Below are 20,605 nucleotides of genomic sequence, written 5' to 3'. Positions count from 1 at the left end.
AGATGGGAGTGAAAAAGCAACAGTCCCCTGTGCTCTGTGGGTTCATACCATATGGTCATATTTAACCCAACAGCCTCTGAGAGACAGAATGTTCATCTGTAGACACAACAGAAGTTTAGCAATGTTTTGCAAACCATTGATTCATAGAGGTCCGTTAATAAAATAAGAAGTAGATCCAGTTCCACAAAATCTAGTTTTTACTCAGTGGAGGTACCTACCTGTTTATTTCCACTATAGTAAATGCCGGCATGCCAGGGTCAGTGTTAATAAGGCTCAACGAATCCGGATTCTGACTTCTATATCATGCCATCAATTCTTATCTCCCAGGCTCAAGTCACTCGCCAAATTACTGTAAATGTTTCTTATATGAACAGGCAAAGCGGCCTTTGCGCATCATCGATGGTTTAAAAAAATATTACTGGTTTTATTTTACTACAATAAAGTATTTCTTATTTCTCAGTAAATAGAAACAAATTGCAATAGGACATTAGAAAACTGAATCAAGCTCTGTATGCTTTTCTTTTTCCAGGCTGATATAACATCCAGTTTAGCTTGTTCTATTCAGCATCTTAGATGAATACATTTACATTTACATCTTAAATGTAAATCTTTTGATTCCGTCCATACACTGAATCACTAGCCTATTCTTTTAATGTCACTGTGTCACATTGTACAGAGCAAGTGTAAAGTAAAAAGAATCAGTAGTTCCAGAGACAAATTTTGTTTTCTTTCATTTAACTGTCATTGTTTAAAGCTGCACTAGGTCAAATGCAAAAAAACAGTAGAATTGAAGTAGACTGAGCCGTCGTCCTGCTGCTCTCTCCTCTCTGTCCTGAGCCCCTCCCCCCGCACAGACATAGACTTTACACACTACGAGTAGCCATTAATTTAATTAATACCGGTACTGTTGTTAGTCCCAGTAGTTCTGTGAGTTCTGTAAACCTCTTTGAGATGACAGACTGTGATTTGAGGCTTTACAGAAAGATGAACTTGAATTAGAATTAGAGTCCCTGGATATTCAGAGGAAGGCCAAACTAATAGCAACATTTATCCATCACTGAAAGGCTTCAACAATGTTGTCACTTTATTTAAAGTTCTCTCTTTTCTGTCAGGCTCTTTTAGACTCTGACCAAAAACGTGTCAATTATTGTGAATATCTGCAAAGCGAGATGGAGAGAAAATCATAGCTAATAGTTTAGCCTGCTATCTTTAGCCTCATGGAGCAGCAGCCCCTCCTGGTCTGATACCACGGTGCTAAATTTTGATTGTAATGTGTATAATGATGACTAAATGATAAGGGACGTCAGGCATTGGTGGGATTAAGGAAGTGGCTTCCACACAATCTTTAGGCATCTCTAGGAAGAGAAGCTGAGCAGCTGGGATTAGCCTTTAGCCTACCATGAGTACCAGCTCCTCTGCAGTGTTTATGTTTCCTCTCAAACAGCCTCAAATGTCTGCTTGTTGGGACGGCAGCAGTAGGTGGTGCTGCAGCTTCGGCCTCTGGTCCTTGTAGCAGGGTAATGCTGCCAGCCAAACAGAGACCCCGGAGCAGATGTGAGAGGGAACCTATACACTGCAGATGAGCTGTGCAGATGCTCTATGTAGTGTAAAAGCCCACAGGAATGCTACGTCCATTTGTATACAGTCTATGGGAGTGTACTGTACTGCACTGTAGACGGACAACAATAAAGTCTCATAGAACAGCCTTGAATTAACTCTAGCTGTGACCCTTTTGCCACAGGGAGCAGCAGAATTTTTCACAGAGGGGACGTGCACGCACATCTGCATATGTAATACAGCCAATAGGAACTAAACTAAGAGGAGGTGCAGAAGTGTTTTCTTTCAGATCACTTGAATTATAATATGATGAAAGATTATTATAGATGATTTGCCCCGACGCCAAAATGATACTGCCTACTCCACCTTTAAAGTAATTTGCATCTAAAGCCACCACAGCAAGGCTCCTGTGTGGGCATAACATGTCAGCAAGTGACAGGTAAAGTTAAAGGAGGCTTAATTCAAACAAGGTAAAGATGTGTTTCCATGGAAGCATATTAAGGAAATACAGCAAACACAACACCTCAAGACACATTTCATGTTTCCCTGCAATACATCCATGGTGATAGTATCTCATCAATCTTCACTTTATTAAGTTAAGTGAGAAATTATGCCAAGGCACATTCTCCTTTGTTAAAGGTCATCACATGTGCAGTGCTGTACAAAAATCAACATCAGTCTGTTTCCAAAGAGATCAGAGTGTCTACGGAAACATCAGCCACGTGCTGCACTGCAAAACCACACCAAGAGGGAGAGAGACAGGAGAACAGAAGGACGCCATCCAGAGGCTGACCTGGGCAACCTCATGTTAATCATCGTTTAGATCATTCTGCTGAGCTCTCTTTGCATTAAATATACCGTATATACTTTTTAAAATCTTTTTTACACTTTCAAACATTCACCATTGTCCAGGTCTGACTTTGGTGAGGCTGTGAACCATCTGATATGCCTCCAGCCCAGATTGTAAAGGACAGCATAGAAAAACTCTTCAATGACAGATCACTTTGGTACAGTATTGTTTCGATTTTGAACAGGCACATCTTTATATGAGTCCATGAATAAGAAACAACTGATTATCTTATCTCATATATACAGTACACCGATCATATACAGTAAATAATTTACTCTTAAAATTTGGTGATGAAAATGTCTCAAGAAGGCTGTTCTCCAATATTCTATTTTTTCAAATCCTGATTGATTGTGAACTCTTGATTTTTCAACAGAGAAGCTTCTCAAAACTCTGTGCATTGCCCTGCACTATGCAGCTGAATCAGGTGCTTCTCATTTTAATTTCATCAGTAAATACAGTATCACCATTGGTAGCTTTAAAAGGATACTCCAGCTATTTAGAAGTGTGTTTGAATGAGCTACCTCTCCACAGTCAGTGTGTTACCTACAGTAGATGAAGGTTAGCATGTCACCAGCTTGGAGAAGCAGAAGCTGCTGTGGACGGAGGCAGCAGCTAAACTTATTTTAGACAACTAGAAAAGGCCCACTGAAAAAAAACATCTATGTCAGTTTAAGTGTGCGCTACATTTAGACTATTTTCACTGCTTTACCTTGCTGTCAGACAGCCCTTTCTTTGGCACTACATTTTCTCAGCATATTTCTACGCATAAGAGCAACTGTGCCGCAGACTGTATTACACCACAGATCAGCTGTTTGATTCAGACTTTCAGCGGTTTATGGAAAAAAAACAAATACAATAAAAATCACTGATTAAATCAGTGACAATGAAATGTCGTTCAGTGTGGAGACAAGAGGATCCCTTTATGAGCTGGAGTTTACAGAAGAAGAACTTCTGCAGAGGGACACTGAACAGCTGAAAGAGAGGGAGGGGAAGCAAACTGCTTTAACTTGCTGTCTGGCAGCAAGAAATAATTTTAAACTAGCATACACTTAAACTGAGGTTTGACATTTTTTAGCTGCCACCCCCTTCCACAGTACATTTACAACTTACATGTTAGGACTCCTGTCTGTTTCTCCAAACTAACCGTAACACACTGACTGTTGATAATACCTCAAACGATCTCACTTCAAAATAGCCAAACTTGGGGCGGCTGGTGGCACATTGGCTGGTGGCACAGTGGTTAGAGCAGTGGTTAGAGCAGTGGCACAGTGGTTTGAACAGTGGTTAGAGCAGTCACCCCATGTAAAAAGGCTAAAGGTCCTTGAGGCAGTGGCCACAGGTTTGACTCTGACCTGCGGCCCTTTGCTGCATGTTCCCCCTCTCTCTCTCACCCCATTTCCTGTCTGTCCTATCTAATAATACTATATAATAATGTTATATCGTTTGTTTATGTGACCCCTGGTCTTGTGACATGCTTGGCTGAGTAATACATGAGTTAGCAGATTCAGTGCACGATGGATACGCTATTAGCTGATTGAGTCTTCACAGTTACAGTGCAAAGTTACCACAAGGCGATAATATACACTTCATGCATCAACCTTGACAACCACGGATCTTTAGCAGCATTTGTTTGGGTGTCCTATGACACATTCTGAAAGAAATGGTTTCATTTTTATAAGAGCTGCGATTGGTTAAGCCATGACGAGGCTCCACTTCATCACCATGATGCATTAACTGACCAGTCGGGTGGTAGCATACCCATTTCTGATTGTTGACTAGTAGCAAGTTTGTTACTGATTCATGGACTCGTAGGATTAATCAGTAAAAAAATTCTAACACTCTACCAAAGTGAAAATTGTCTTTTTAAGTGTTAGAAATCCACACCAAGACCAACAAACCTGCGTCAGTGAGGGAGGGGTTTGGCTGTGTCCCTCCATCAGACAAAGAGCCATTCAGCCCTCGCTGCTGGTCCTCCCATGTCACTTCTACAGCGAGACACACGCACACAGACACAGATATATGTCTATACACACTGGTTTGCACGCTACTGGAATCTAAGGGACATTTCTAATAAATCCTGAACAAAATATTATTATATCATTCCATTTAAATACACAGTCTACATATTAAATCCACTACAAATATATCTTGCAGTGATAACAGAAGCCAGTGTAAGGATAGGTAAGAAGAAGACCTCTTTGCCACTTCAGCACTGAAATCATGAATAGCTCCTTGTCAAAGATAATGAACTTTGCTCCATCTGCTGGCCGACAGAGGTAACAGTCTCTAGAAACTAAGATGTGACTCTGCACTACTTTTGTAGAAAATTGAAACACACGTAATTTAGGAAAATTCTAAGCTTAATTATTATTTGTTGAGATGCAATCATTTATCTGCTCTTTTGGCTTGAGATTGCATGTTGTTGCATCAAGTATGACTACAACTACCAGTCTCAAGGGCGTACTATAGGGTGTGTGTGTATGTGTGTGTGTGTGTGTGTGTGTGTGTGTGTGTGTGTGTGTGTGTGTGTGTGTGTGTGTGTGTGTGTGTGTGTGTGTGTGTGTGTGTGTGTGTGTGTGTGTGTGTGTGTGTGTGTGTGTGTGTGTGTGTGTGTGTGTGTGTGTGTGTGTGTGTGTGTGAATGTGAGTGTGTTCAATAATCCATGTCTAATTAAAATGATTGGCAATGCCACAAAGAAACTAAAGAGCTCTTGCTTCATTTCATTTCTGTTAAAGTATTGGGCAGATTCGGACCCACTGGAGCCAGAGAGGGACAGACCAGCGGGATCACAATGACAGCACTCTGTACATATTAACATCAGCTTCAGCTACACACCACTCTCTTATTTGATCACTCCAAATCAACTCAATAGGCGCTAACCGCATTCAGAGGGGATCGGACTATATAAATGTGCTTTGGCAAACAAGAAAGAAGAGTCACCAGGAAAATCACAGACGCTAGTGAATGCCACACATGAAGAACTTGTGCTGACTGAGAAAGTCCACACAGCAAAGTCACGCCAACACACTATTCAGAGGACTTGCCTTTCCTCCCATTTACCGGTGGGCCTTGGGGTTTTTCCTCACAGTCTGCTGCTAGTAGAGAGACAGATGGAGGCTCTTGAAATGGTGGAGCTCTGAAACCCTATATTGGTACTGTAAGTCTCAATCATAAGGCAACTCATACTGTATGTGCTGAAACACAAATGCACATACATCAACAGATTCACACACAAACACGCCGCTATACCAAGATGTTGAAAATGAGTTAAAAAGTGCTAGTTTGAATAATACTGTACAATGTGTGGTTAATTGCACCATGCATTTGTTACTATACTCATAATACAACACAGAAGCCTTTTACAGCAGCATGTGGCCTGCAGAATATAACTCGGATCAAAATGATTATAAACAATTGAAAAAGAGAGAGAACATTCACTGTATCCCCTGAGTCAGTCAGCACTACAGCTATGGAAGTGTTGAGTAATAACACCACACAGGACAGAAGCATGCCACATAAACAGATGGGAAAGTAGGAAGTGGAAACTGTGGGACACTCCATTTCTGCCAACCGTCTGTCTGTGGATGAATGTACTGTACATCAAAACGTACTGTACATTACTCTCATCCAAAAAACAAATCAAGAGCATGTTCCTAGAATATATCTTTTGTAAATAAACATGGAACTCTTTTTAAGGAAAAAAAGACTGCTTCAGAAACCAAAGGCAGTTTCTTTAGTGATAAACACACCTGAGCAACCATTTTGGGGTTCAGGTGCCCCGAGCTCCTCCCTTGTTTCCTCTTAGGAGTTACCACACATAAACAGATAACATACAAAATAGTTAGGTATGTGCAAGTGCGAGGTATGACTAAAATCTGAAGCACAGCGGCAAGAGAAAACAATAGCAGGTTTATCAACTGTCCAGCTCTTCTCTGTAATCAGCAAGGGGTAATAACATGGATTCAGTCCATAAAACGCCACACATACACACACACACACACACACACACACACACACACACACACACGTTTGCATTGCATAAGCTGAGTGCCATACGGCTCTGTGGGAGCTACATCACAAGGTCAGATCAATACCTCCCCCCACTGCCCACACACTGCCACCGTCCTGAGCAGTATAGTAGAGAGAGAGAAACAGAGGGAGTAGAAAGAGAGACTGGAATAAGGAGGAAAAAGTGACACAAAGAAGTGATGGAGAGGTCCAGACAGAGAAAGCTTCAGAGTGATAAAAAAATGGTACAGACACAGTGGAAGGGGCGGGATGAGAGAGAACAAAGGAGAGAGTGAGGAAGATGGAGAGATAGAGGGAGGGAGAGAGAGAGAGAGAGAGAGAGAGAGAGAGAGAGAGAGCTTGTTGGCTGTTGTACAGAAGACAGGGAAAGCCCTCATCGACTCTGACAATGATGAAAGAGTTCTGCGAGTGCTTCTCCAGAACTGCCTGAGCTTTTTCCCCTCTCTCTATCTTTGACCTACTCCTTCATTTCTCCAATCACTGCAAAGCTACAACACTCTTTGTTTCTCACTGCGTCTGAATCATAGACATGAGTAAAACAATGGTTCTTTTTACACCACACGTCACAAGTCGCTACAACACTTAACATTGGTTAAAGGAGTGCTTAGGAACAAATGAGATTTCAAATGTCACTTTTAAGATGTAAGAAAGGTCTGACTACTGAGCTATTGTGCCTTAATCACAACTCAAAGCTTCCATTTTACCCTGTGTAGAAGATACAGACAGTGAACCGTCATATTAACTTTGGTGAAGTATCTCAGCAGTCCAAATAGTTCAAATAGATCAATAACTTCCAGACAAATACAAAAATATCCAGAGTAGGCTATAATTCAGAACATGGAAACAGGAGGGTTACAGTTCAACACAACACTGTTACAATCAATCGTAGAACCCAGACAGGCCTACAGGTAGGTACAACACAACAGTACAGGACATTGAAAATATACGATAAAAACTGCTGCAACAGAGGGAGGGTTCAAGGAGTACGCTTAGCCTCCAGTAAACCCAGCAACCCGCAATTGCAGACAGGGTTTGGGCCTTCAGAGTAAGGTGCAGCTCAACCAGCACGCCCAGTCTGAAAGACTAAACCCATACGTTCAGGTACAGACCTTCGCAAGGCTCTGTCCCTTCGTCTCCATCTTCTGAGAGAGAAATGGAAAGGGAACCGAGCAGAGATGTTATGGAAGGGAGGCAAAAGTAAACACCAATAAACATAAAACAACAAAGAAAAACCCTTGTATATGAGATATGATCTGTAGCGTATACTGAAAGATTTCATCAGCAAATAAAAGCATTTCACCTCTCAATCAAAAGTAAAGTGTATGAGTCAGCAACTGCTGTAAAAACCAAAGCTCTTTCTCAGCCCCAATCAGTTGGGCCACCAAATAAAAACTTTATTATAAGATACTGCACATTGCACTAATAGACGTGTCTTTACGTCCCTTCGGAGACTGTAACCCTGTAATACAAATAGAAAACCACCAGGCAACTTACTTCTGTCTTTTCCCGTGGGTGGAAGCTGTGGGAGTTGCCGTCCTCGTCTACTGGACATGGGAGTACTGGTGGGACTGGTCTGGACTGATCCACTACGAGGATGCGCCCTACATGACAAAGAGTAATGGACAATGGGACGAGACATAAATTAGGACAAGATTTGATAGTGGATGCAGGGCCTGGTCATGTCGCACCCACATCACAGTGTGAAAAAGACAGAAGTCCCAAAAAAGGGAATATGTGATTGCTGAAGGTAAAGCTTAACATAAATGAGCAAAGCTATCTACTAAGTTGGGATACTGATCCAAGTTTAATAATTTAGCATATACAATATGTTAAAGGTTGAATATGGAGAATGAGCAGAACAGCACCATCTAGTGTCTCAAGATTGTAGTCGCAACCACAAAAATCCAGGTCAGGTTGCCAGGTTTGTTGCCCAGAGTGTCTCAGCGGTTCAGCCTGTTCCATGTCAGTGATGAATCATGCAGGGTAACCACTAATTTGTAATAATCAATTAATTTGACAACAGTATTTAATGTTAGCCAGTCTTCAACTGGAAGTCTTTCTATAAATGGTGTGGAATCCATTAGCTAGCTCTCAACTCAAAATTATTCCTTGTTTCTGTAGCAACAACAGACAACCCTGGCAACCAGCAATGACCAACGCTAGTGGCTGCTACAATGGAAACAGAATGGGACAGAAAGTCATTGTCTAACCCGTCAAAAAACTTTTAAATCATATTAATCAGACTAAAGATATATTTTTTATGGAAAAGCAATACTTTCATTCTGTACCCCTCAAAACGCCCTGTGGGTGTATTATTTTATATATATATATATATATATATATATATATATATATATATATATATATATATATATATATATATATATACAGCTTATAATAAAGATTCTACATATTCAACCTTTAAATGACATATTTACTTGTTTTGATGTGTTTCACTGTCAGACACTATTGGAGATAATCAGTGACAGTTATTGTACCAATGTGCAACTGAGATCATCATATTTGTTTAATGATTTGAAGCTAACTATTCTGTGACAGAACCAATAGTGGTTATTAGGCTCTATGTAAAGAGTTTAAAGCTTGACATTCTTTTACATTATGCAAATATATTTGCATTAAGTAACATGGATCTCCAAATATAAAACCAATGCACACAGCAATGAAGTTTGGCACATGGCATGGGAGTGGAGGGACACATCAACTGTAGGGAACTGAGCTGCAATAAAAAGATGCCAGGTTTGAATCGCATGTACAGTCGACTCATCAAGCTGCAAGGAGAGAAGAATTCAATGCAGGAACAGCAGACCAGTGCGACCATGCATTCAGACTGTCCCCAAAAGGCCTCAACTCAAAACAAAAGGAGAAAAGAACAGAATGCCATCACAGGATAAACGGCATCAGTTGATGTTAGTAATGAAATTAAAGGAAAATGTCGGCCCATCACTGCTATACTCACGCAAGCGTATGAGCAGTGTGTTCCAAATTAAAACATCAGCACATCATCTACGGTGTCAGGATTGCCGTGCCTGGAACACGTGTAAAGAAAATACAGCACCGGTGCTTTTGGGGACAAAACAGAAAGTGGCTAGGTGGGTGGTGGGGTAGTCGTGGGAGGTGGGGGGATGGTGAAGTGAGGTGAGGCAGGGTGGCAGGGTACTGGGAGGGTGGGAGGTAGGTGGTAGTGATGTGGTTTTTCTGGTTCATTCTGTGAACCTTGTTAGTCAGGCTCAGGGTGGTTGTGAGCTCATGGGACGGGGTCTGAACTGGTTGAGTTCTACAAAGATTCTAGTGATGCAAACATTTAGTAGGGGTGGTGCTGCTATGGGGGCAGAAATAATCCTATTGGTTGCTTTAAACCGCAGAGTAAAAGAACCAGAGATTTTCTCAAAGTCGTTATCTTCTAGTCTTTTAGTCTACCTATTGATGTTTTAAGCTAATGTTTGAATTATCTCTCCCTCCAGAGTAGCTATGCCTCAGGGAAATGATTGTACAACTAAAACTCCAGTCTGCTTCTGTGCTAAGATGGTTAGCGTCTCCGATCTGGGTCACACCTCGTCAAGGCAGGTGAGGGAGGGGCGGACCTCCCAGATGGCAGAGACGGCATGGACCTCATGAGCGAAGAGTCGTGGGGGCGTTCAGTGGAGCGCGAGCGGGATGTGGGGCGCTCTATAGTGGGCCGCTGGTCTGCAGAGCGGGACCTGCTGTGATACTCGTGTCTATCCATGGCTCCGTGGTTCCTACAGAGGTTATTGAGAGATAGGCAGGCACTCAGTGGGGCCCCAGCAGTGCAGGGACAGTATGCTGGCAGGGTGGACAGAATGGAGGGCTAAGAAATCTGCTGCACCCTCAAAACTCCTCCAAAGTGCATGTGTTTTAAGTATCATACCTGTTTATTTTTTGGATTTTTTTTGCATGTCTTAACCTGTTTGCTACAAATCACACATTGTACTTGACATTATGGCTACTTTTTCTATTGCATATAGCCGAAATTCTACAATCATGTGGGCTTCAGTTATGGTTAAATTTAACTACACTTGCACTGTAATGTGAGAACATATTTTTAAATCGATCTACATCTGACATGATATTCACTGGACTACCGAACACGTCTCCACAAGCTCATTTTCGTCCAGTATAGAAATGATTGTGTATTACTACTTCATGTAAAGTAGGTAGATATACAGTATTTAGACATAATGTCATATGTGATTTTCATATATATATGAAAATATACATGTTAAGTTGGCTAAAACAAGCAAAAAAATACAGGTATGGTCCTTTAAAGTGGAAAAATGAAATTATTCATCAACTCTTGGAGAACATAAATACCACTTTAATGTTAAAAAGGGCTACGTGGATCCTGTGTGGTTCATGGTTACTGTGGTGAATTAACAGCGAATTCCTCAGGTTGTGCAGAACAGCCAGGGACCATGTGCTGTGTCTCTCATACGTGCTGGGTGAGTGTTCATTTGCAGTTTGTTTGAGGTAAAGTGACATGTGAGGGAAAAGTGAAGTGTATCTTTACATCGCATCTGGCTTGTTATATCTGTTATTTCCTGAAACATGCCCAGCAATCGTAAGTGTTTTTGGCACAGTGTTGAAGGGAAATCTTGTTGGTCTGAAGAGCTGGAGGAAAAAAAGCAGGTCAGATTTCTCAACTTGGTAGATCAGTGACAGTGTACATGGACATAGCTTAACTTTGCAGATAAAAAAAAAGAAGAAGAAAAAACATTTTCATAAAACTGCATCACACTGCACATATCGGAAAAAAAGTGAAGGAAATATTCAACTTACAGAGAACAGAGGTTTGGAGCATGCACACTGTTTGTGAAACTGTGTAAGTTCTTTAAAGTTTAAATTTGTAAATCTTAAGCTTTCAAAGGTTCCACAGGTTTGATAAAACAGCCAGTATTAATTAAACCATTATACCATTTGTATCCTTAAGTGCAGGAGCCATGTTGGTGTCTGCTCAATATAAATAGGTGGGAGCTGCTTCTAATAAGGCTAATAGACACCAAAAGAATTCTTCTAAATTATGACTTTGTTGATTTTTCTTTTTGAGAATGAGGAAAAAAAGCTTTTACTTCAGAGTCATTTCAATCATTTGAATTAGAATGAATAAGTCGATCGATGTCATATTCCTGTAGTGTCTATAGCCATTTGCAGTATGAAAGATTGTCCAGTAGAGATGTCCTTTTGGTTTACAATAGCAAAAAAAGGCTCAACTTTTGTGACCTTAAGTAGCCTTTAAAATTATTTGTCTACAGTCATTATTTGTTTCAGTCACGGTAATGAACAACATAATCATAGAGGGCCCCAGAGGGATTTACAAGACTACAGATGTGACGTGTCACTCTGAATGGGTTTAGCTCGTCGGTGATCAGCTGATCAGGGTTACACTCTCTCAAAGTGAGAAATACAGAATAGTTGTAGTTTGATTTAAGGTGGCCAGTCATTTCAACTAGCCCATGCAAAGATGCGCGTGCACTGATAATTTTCTGCACTGCATTCTTCTTCACCACTGGATAAATGTGTCTACTCTACTTCGCCGTGTTGTTGTGGCATCTGTAATACCACACGTCACATCCCACTGAGAGCTACATCCAATCAGCAACCAGGCTTCTCTCAGGGGAGACAAACGGCCCTGCTCTCCCACAGGGTAAACAATCAAACGGCGAGCGACTCACATGTAAATTATGGGCGTTTTGGCGAGATATACCCACCTCATTAGGGTATTCGGTCCTAATGGAAACACACCTATAGTGAGGTTTTTATGGCCAAAGATTCGGAGTATGGGTGACGTGACAAATCAAACTGATAATTTAACAGATATAACCACCACATGTATACTTAAATATGTAGTCCGAAAATTTTCATTTTGTTAATTGTCTGTAAAGTTACTATCTATCAAACTATCATACTATCTATGAGTTAAAGCAATGGTGATTGATCATATGACCCACTAATGAAAGAGCCTGTACTTGCCTCTTTGCTGAGAAATACCACCTGAGTGTCTGAGGCGACATTCCCTCGGTATATTCAAATGCCTTGCCATGTTAGTGACGCTTTTTACCTCAGTCAGCCGCGGCCGGTCTGCCTAGGTGGAGCTGGTCACTGCTGATTATGCTGCTTTCATTGTACTCGGAAATTGAGAAATCAAAAAGTGCAATGAAACAACACGTTCAAGTCTGAATTCCGAGTCAGGCTCGCCCATATGCGTCTGACCGGTGCAGTAACATTTCATTACTGCTGACTCACAATGGAGGATCAACAGACACATAGAGCATGTGAAGGTATCATGCCACATCAGTGAGGTGAAAGCTGCTACTAATGTCAGTCGACACTGCAGTTACATCTTACCATCAAAGCGGCCACTTGAAACAACGTATCTCAATTCCTATGGAATACAACTTTAACTTTTGAAAAGCACTGCTCACTATATTCTCACTACATTCAAACTGAGGCCGACAAATATTGTTTTCCAAACTTGGAAAAGCTGCTGTTTTGATGCGTACACGCTGCAGGCTCTGTGCTACTCAAGGTACACTCTGGGGCGATGCACTTAAAAAACAGAACCATGAAAAACATTTTCTCATGTTCTGAGGGGAAAACACTTAAACTAAGACACCTGCCAAAAGGCTCAAATTCCACTAATGCTCTCCGTTGTTCGTCTCCATTTGACTTTTGTTTCTTTATCTGCCCTCATTTCTTTTCAGTTCTCAGTGTTGCTTTAACTCTGCCTTGGTGCAGACAGAAACAAACTGTATCTGTATGGAGAGAGGAGGGAAATCTATTTTATTCCTCTGGAGAAGACACTGAAATGCTAGCTACTTCCCTTCCTCTGTTGATTCAGACAAAAAGAAAGGGACGGAGGGCTCTTGCTAATGGCTATCTGGGCTATCGGCTGAGCCTGAAGTCGAGGCAAGGTGGGCCTCAGGGAACCTTTGTGACACTTATATAAAGTCAGTCAGGCTCTCAGACTGGGTTCTGAGGACTCATCACTTTTTTCCGCCTGGAGAAGACAGAAAAAGGCACAAGCGTCTCGTTATTCCTGACTGAAAGCCAGATGGCTGCAGGTGAAAGATTGAAGACAGAGAAAAGTGGAGTCATTTACAGCGTTTCTCTGGAGGACGAGGGGCAATGTGAATTATTTCTTTTCATTAGTGCACCAGGATGCTGGCGTGGTTCCTGGGGATGGACGGGTGTCAGCCGGCCTTTCTATGGGTGCTTGGAACGGCCTGGCAGCCCATTCTGGCCAGACACAAGAAGCCAAAGGGCAAACACAAAATTTACAAGGCTACTGTGCAGCCTAGAGCAATGCATCAGAGATGCCATTGTAAAGGCTAGCAATAAGCAGCTGCCAATAGCATGTAAAAAAGGACGATAACATTCACACACACCACTGAGCAACATACCGCTGTTGGTATAATGTACATAGGTACATAAACAAGGACATCGACGAAGAGACAGTTAGGTGCTGGCCAGCACTTTACTCAACAACCAGGATACAAAGAGCTGGCATCAGCAACATAAATAGCTCTGGGCCTCATCATACAGAGGCTGTTGTGTATTATTATTTGACACCTACACAACTTCAGAGCTGTGATGACACTTTCACAAAAACCGATATCAGACAGGATATCATTTTCTGTCATCACATGTACGATCACGGATAAATCAAAGACGGACGAGGGACAACTTGAGGGGACCACAAAATGGCGGATGCACAGATGCAGCAGCAGTGCATGTCAATACCTCTCGCAGTCATAGTCGGAGGAGTAGGCGCCCTCTGAATAAGCGCGGGCCATCCTAGTGGAACGCAGTAACCTGACTGCTTCCTCTCGGCAGATTGGGTACACGCGATGGTTGCGGCTGGCAAAAAAATATCACAACTGGTCAGAAATGTATTTATATTTTTCCAGCAAAAGGGGAAGTAACATGAAAAAACAGCCTGAAAAGGAAGAGAGTTTCTTGCTGAAGCCGTTCTCTGTCAGAGCACACACTTATCCCACATATCCACAGTGATACACATAAATTGAGGGCAAACATACACTACTATACTATGAATGAATAGACATGTTTGCAGGAGAAACTACCTCTGCTGGACAAAACTTCACAACCATAGAACACGTATCCATTTTCAGTATTGTCATAGTCACTCTTTAGGTGTATAAAATGAAAAAACAACTGAGGAGAGAAATGAGAGGAATGTTTGAATGAAAATGACTGAAATGGTGAAAAGAGAGAATAAGCAATGCTGATACTGGATGGATGTGTGGAAGTGTAGGGCCACAGAGTCACTCACTTTCTCAATATTGTACTACTGAAAGGCACCACACTATGTATATATTTGATCTTTTGCAAAATAAATATATACTTCACACAACACGATGGCACTGACAATTAGGGCTGGCTTTAAAAAATCGATTTTCCAATTCAAATTGATCTTCATTTGAATGATCTTATATAAATCCCTCTTTTCTTGGCATCATGTGAAACTAGGAGAAGGAAAGGGGAAAGGGGTTAAATAACGCTACATTTTGGTGAGGGAAAAACCGGCATGGCTATTTCTAAAAGGGGTCTCTAGACCTCTGACCTCAAGATATCTGAAAATCTGACTTCAGTTAGGCTTAGTGTCGAGTGACTACTACAGTGTGTGGACTATAGTGCTAAAAAACATGCCGTATTGTCAGTGCCATGTGCTCAACACCCAAATGAAAGATTTCCTCAAGAAAATTGAGGGGATATAAGTTGGAGTCAGAGGGGCTGGAAAGGTGCAGAGATGGGGCTTCATGCATGCTCAGGTAAAAGTCTACCTGGGGTCCTTTTGAGGATCGTCAATAGGCTGAGTATGTCTGGTTCGAGGTAGGGTGAGAAAATGGCTGCAACCACATGGAGGGAGGAGAGAAGACAGATATGGATCTGAGATGGCGCAGAGGAAGAAGCGGAGGAGAGGGAGGAAAGTAGAGAGAGAGAGACAGACAGAGAGACAGAGACAGAGAGACAGAGAGACAGAGACAGAAAGGATTGGAGACAGACAGAATCATAGGCAACATATGGAGGGGTAAGGAAACCGAGGGAGAGAGAACAAAATAATTCTCAAGGAATCGGATGTAAAAAGAGTGAGAAAGCTCATAGGAAAGGTTGATGAAACAGTTTCAAAGAAGGAAAACAGGCGAGGAAGATAAGAGGCTGATGAAGAGTCTTCCTCAGCTTTACCACACAAACCAGGTAAGACCATGCACATCACATAAGATTTCTTATTTTAAAGACATATTTGAAAAAGTAGGAAAAATCAAAGGGAAAGAATATGTTTTCAACAAAATAGCAGTTTCCAATAAAACTATACAAATTCCAAAGGAGAGTTCTTTTAATACTGTCGGGGTTCTGGTAAAATTCCAAATTCTCTGTGACTCATTTCCTGTGTTATTTTCAACTGTTTTCAATAAATAACTGGACATTGTTAATTAAAGCAGCTGAAATACACTCAAGTGAGCACTGTCCCAGACAATTTAGATAAGTGCATTTTCTGCGTCTGACACTGATTTAGGCCCAGCCTCAGAAATATCAAATAAAGTTAATTGGAGGGGGGAAAGTAGCTGCAGCCTGGCAATGCCAAGGCTATGATTGGACTCTTGGAGCAACATTTTCCAACCCTCACAGAAAATAAGTGCTGATGGTGGAAGACTGCTTTCCCTTGACCACCTTTTTCCATAAATGTAGCGAGATACATGCAAATGACGTACTGTATACTGTACTGTATGCAGCATTTGAAGCAATAGCTCTGAATGTTTCCTGCATCATTTCAGCCTCTTAAATCTAACATGGAAAAACCTAATAGTTAATTACTTATTTTATGCAGTGCAGCCTTTGCCAAGTCTTGTGTAGGAATTTAACTGTGATACAATTTTTCTGATAAATTAGTGACAAATTCATTTTTATCTTTAATGTCTCACTCCAGACATGTTTTGATTAATGTTTTGATTAACATGGTTTTCCCACATAAAAAGTAAAATAAAAAAAATAAAAAAACACACACAAAAAAGGGAGCTGGAAGCATATCTACTCTATCCCTCCTGAAGAAATTTTGGATCTGGGCTTGCCCCGCCCACTGCTGCTTATGCTCGCACAAGGTTGAGACTTTTCAGTGACTATATTTTAGACTAGTGAAAGAGCAGCGTGCTTTAAGATGACTGGACGTATCTGAGTGAATCAGCTGTAGGCCTACAGGTTTGAGCCAGCTTCAGACAGGAGGCGGTGGGGCATATAATGGATGGCCGGACATGGAGCCCCCGTAGCCATACACTGGCAATCAGCCATAGTTAAGCCGTCTTGACCCTGGCATCAGTCAGACCCAGACCCAGGGTCTGTTGTCACTAAAATGGTCGACTAGCAAACGTATAAGAATGGTAAGTGTAGTTAGCATCTTTTGTTAGTTCCTTTTGTTTGTTAGCTTGTTAGCTTGTAACTGTCAGTGGCTGACAGCCATGATGACAGTGTGTTTTCTCTCTGTACTGACAGTTCACTCTGAGCTGGAGCTTTCAAGTCTCTTTGATGGTGTGTGTCAAAGTTGTTCCCATAAGTCTTTCAAATATCAGACAGCAATTGGTTTGTGTGTCAGTGATGTTTTATGATGTTGCCTGGGATACGTTTGAATGTCAGATTTTGTGCACAGACATCTCCTCCTTCAAGAGAGGAATGTGAAAACACCTCTCTAGTGACAAACTTTGCTCAGACACAAGTCAGTATAGTCAAGGATAGACATAAGAGCATAAGCAAAACACAATTTTAAGTGGAGGAGGGCTTTGCGGATCTTGTGTGATCTTATTGTTTGTATGTTTTCACAATGACGTTCATCTTTTGGAGGTTTGAATTGGTAGTGTTTGTATACATAATGAGAGGAAGATAGAGGAAGTGTTAAGGTATAGGGAATCCACACCACTCTATCAGAAAAAAGAAATGATAAAATATTTCAAAGCAAAGGCGAAAGTTGCTCTTTAAAAGCTTGAATATAAGAAAGATTAAAAGTACGCAAACAGTTTCGTGCATCAGTGTATGCGTGCATAAACACCTCCCTGCATGTCTACCTAGAAACCCCCACTTGTGCTTGCCAGCATCTGTTCCATGCATGCCTGCATATTTACATGCATTTACTACACAAAAGTGTAAGCTGGAGTGTGTGTGTACCTGTCAGGTGAGTAGTTATCTTGGGACACACTGTGGTGGTCCACTCTAGTGGAGGAGCTGTACTGAGAAGGCCTATGGTCAAAGGCTGGGTCCAGACTTCTGCTGTGTGACAGAAGTGGACTGGATCACCCTTCATGTAATGTAGTCTATACACCACAGACTACCCCTTACTGTCCAGGGGACACGCTGCCACACGTTTATGTGAGGCATTGAGAGTAACTGCAAAGAATACTGCATCCTACTGTACAAGTGTGATGTGGCTTTTGGAAGGAAGTACAATCCCTAATCCCTAAAGATCCCTAAGCATGGAAATTGTTGACAAATGAATGTATGACAAATGTTGGTTCATAAAAGATTTCAGCAAGATGTTAAATATTATCCGTATAGAAAACAAAACAAATTACAGTGTAAACCCAAAAATCAAGCCCAGTAGTAGACTGAGCATCAGTTACCTGGAGGGTGGGGGGACACTGGGAGAGCGCGACCGCGCCCGGTTAATATCAGCCGACCGAGAGCAGTGGTTAGACGACATCACCTGCTCAGGTACAGACAACGTGGAACTCTGGAAGTCTCTGCCATTTGACCGGTAGTCTGTGAAGACAAGAATGCATGAAGAGAGGGATGGATGGAGGGATGATTAAGAGGGGTGTTGTTTTTTTATATTCATATTCAACACCATGTGAATTATCTTTTCTTAGCGAGTGATATAGCTAAATCTGCAGCATATTATAATAATAAATGATAACAGATAATGGTGCAGATCTAGTACAAGCCCCCTCTGTAATAACTTAGAAGAAACAGACCAAACTTTAGAAAAACCACAGTTTTTTTGGAATCCACAGTCACAGATTTTCTTTTTTCATTATGCTGAGTCTCGATATTCCAAAAACGAGGACCCAAGTTTCAATAAAGGTAAAATTCATCTGCTGTGTTAACATTGTGCATTATACATGAAAATAGCTTTTAAAAATCAGAAACATTATGATGAATTTCTTCTGCAAGACTTATAAGTCCATGAACATTGAAAAAGTTCATTAAACGATAATCAGACATGGCTAGCAGCCATGGTTAAGGTCACTGCTTAGCACTATTAAAGTTGATTCATATTAGATAGAGTGTATAGCACATTAAAATGAGTTAAAGAAAATCCTGAATCAAAAGTTGGAAAAGAAGGAAAGGTAAAGTAAGTGTAAGTGTTAACCTTCACTTAGAGGAAGTTGGAAAGAGTTTATTTTAGATAGGAGGTACCTGTGGCTAATAGTTCAATCTATTAAAATATTTCAAACTAAATGATCCACCCTGATTGCAAGTGGATGTAAGTCAAATTCGGAAATGATGAATTGCCACATACTGTCCATTTACTATTTTTATACAGATTTTTAAAAACATAAGCTAAAAAGAAGAAGAAATTAACAATATATTTCCTCCATTATGATGTAGATTAGACCTAACAAGGAGAGCAATCAACTTCCATGCAGAGCCAAATGAAGTCTATTCTTCCTCTTGACATGCTGCTTCACGCATGAGTACAGCCTGCCTGTTAAGCACATATCAAGAGAAAAACCTTAACTGACAATTACTAGCATTTCACAAGAGGAGTGGGCTGCATCAGAGCAGGCCTGAGGTTCAAAGCAAGATTCAATGTACAAATGTTAAAAAAACTTGACGTTTCACTGTTATAATAATCTAATAACAGGAATTACACATGCACAGACAAAACACTAGTGTGCACTTTAAAAAATGCTGTATGTACTATGTACCAGACAAATTAGCGACTAGGCTCTCACCATAAAATGAAATTAAATGAAACAAAAAATTGAATGTAATAGTTAGCAGTTTTTGATGTAAAGACTGCAGGCGAAACTGAGATGTGTTGGAGCCTGTGTAAAGAGGAGGGTGCCACCAAAGTGAAGGGGTATTCCCTTCACTGTGAATCAAGTGAAGGTGACTGGCATGGCGAGGTGGGTGATGAGAATGTTAAAGAAGCTGGAGGGGGATTTCCCGCAGCTACAGTATCATCAGCAAGCCAAAGCTGATGCTCTGTCTGTCTGCCTGTCTGTCTGTCTGTCTGTCTGACAGGCGTTTGCTGTATCTATTCTCTTCTCCCTCCAATGCATTTCCTCTCTCTGTCTCACATTCTTTCCCTCTCTTCTTCTCTGTGGCTTGTATCTACTAGCACAGATGTGAAACGTTACCCTACGCTAAATGGACAGTGCAGGCAGCAATTTACCGACAGCTTTACTGCAAACCAGCTCGGCACAGTTTCTGTGGTCTCCAAGTAAAAGAAAAAAAAAAACGGAGAACATACAGTAAGTCTTTGATGACTTTGCTACCTGTTTCAGCAAAATGTCCTTTGAGGTGTATGTGGGCAAATGTCAAGTACTTTTCAGTCTTTCTTTCCGCCTTTTTCTCTGGCTCTAGGTGGTAACAGCAGAGCAGAGCTTCTCCTTTTCTGATGGGCTGTGTGGGCGTGCAGCTGGAGCCTCAGTGAGCACAGCAGAGCAACAGCTAGCAGTGCAGAGGCAGACAAAATCTCTGTGCTCCCTCACTGTGCTGCTGCTGCTGCTGCTGCTGCTGGGCTGCAGCATTTCAGCCTGCTAATATGATATAAAAGTGTATTGTAAGCTGTTCAGGCCGAGGGAGCATTTGATGGACGGTGGCATATAGTAAGACGTTCATTTTACTGAAATTAAAAATATATATTTGTTACATTACCTCCAGACTGACTCTTTGTCTCTTTTGTTTTTGACTTTTCCTTCATTTCTATTTCCGATCATTGTATTCACATGCACTCATAAGCCTTGCATGTTAACATGACCTTGATATGTTACCTGTTATTACACCAACTCCATCTTCACAATCATAGTCTGAGATCTCGCTGTCACTTATCCTTTGGGATCCTTTGAGAGACAGAGACAGAAAGAGACATGGAAAACACAGGAGAGACGGGGTGGGGAGGTA

The 20,605-nt window shown here is 41.3% G+C and overlaps 1 protein-coding gene across 5 annotated transcripts in view; it reads right to left on the bottom strand.

Moving 5' to 3' along the window:
• Positions 1 to 20,605, bottom strand: part of rims2a (regulating synaptic membrane exocytosis 2a) — a gene marked incomplete at both ends in the record, with an annotated part of 185,209 nt that overhangs the window by 40,185 nt on the left and 124,419 nt on the right. For 3 of the 5 annotated variants that reach the window (XM_083918612.1, XM_083918611.1, XM_083918614.1), the window contains 5 exons: positions 7,931 to 8,037; positions 10,009 to 10,194; positions 14,213 to 14,329; positions 18,097 to 18,235; positions 20,476 to 20,544. In XM_083918612.1, the coding sequence (XP_083774738.1) occupies positions 7,931 to 8,037; positions 10,009 to 10,194; positions 14,213 to 14,329; positions 18,097 to 18,235; positions 20,476 to 20,544 (618 nt within the window). Of the gene's footprint in view, positions 1 to 7,545; positions 7,579 to 7,930; positions 8,038 to 10,008; positions 10,195 to 14,212; positions 14,330 to 18,096; positions 18,236 to 20,475; positions 20,565 to 20,605 lie in introns of all 5 variants that reach the window. The other 2 variants (XM_083918610.1, XM_083918613.1) reach the window with 2 other exon arrangements.

This window comes from Echiichthys vipera (assembly GCF_963691815.1).
Source record: "Echiichthys vipera genome assembly, chromosome: 8".
NCBI classification, from domain to species: Eukaryota; Metazoa; Chordata; class Actinopteri; order Perciformes; family Trachinidae; genus Echiichthys; species Echiichthys vipera.
The sequence above is the reverse complement of the archived record's forward strand: the minus strand, read 5'-3'. Positions and strand labels throughout refer to the sequence as shown.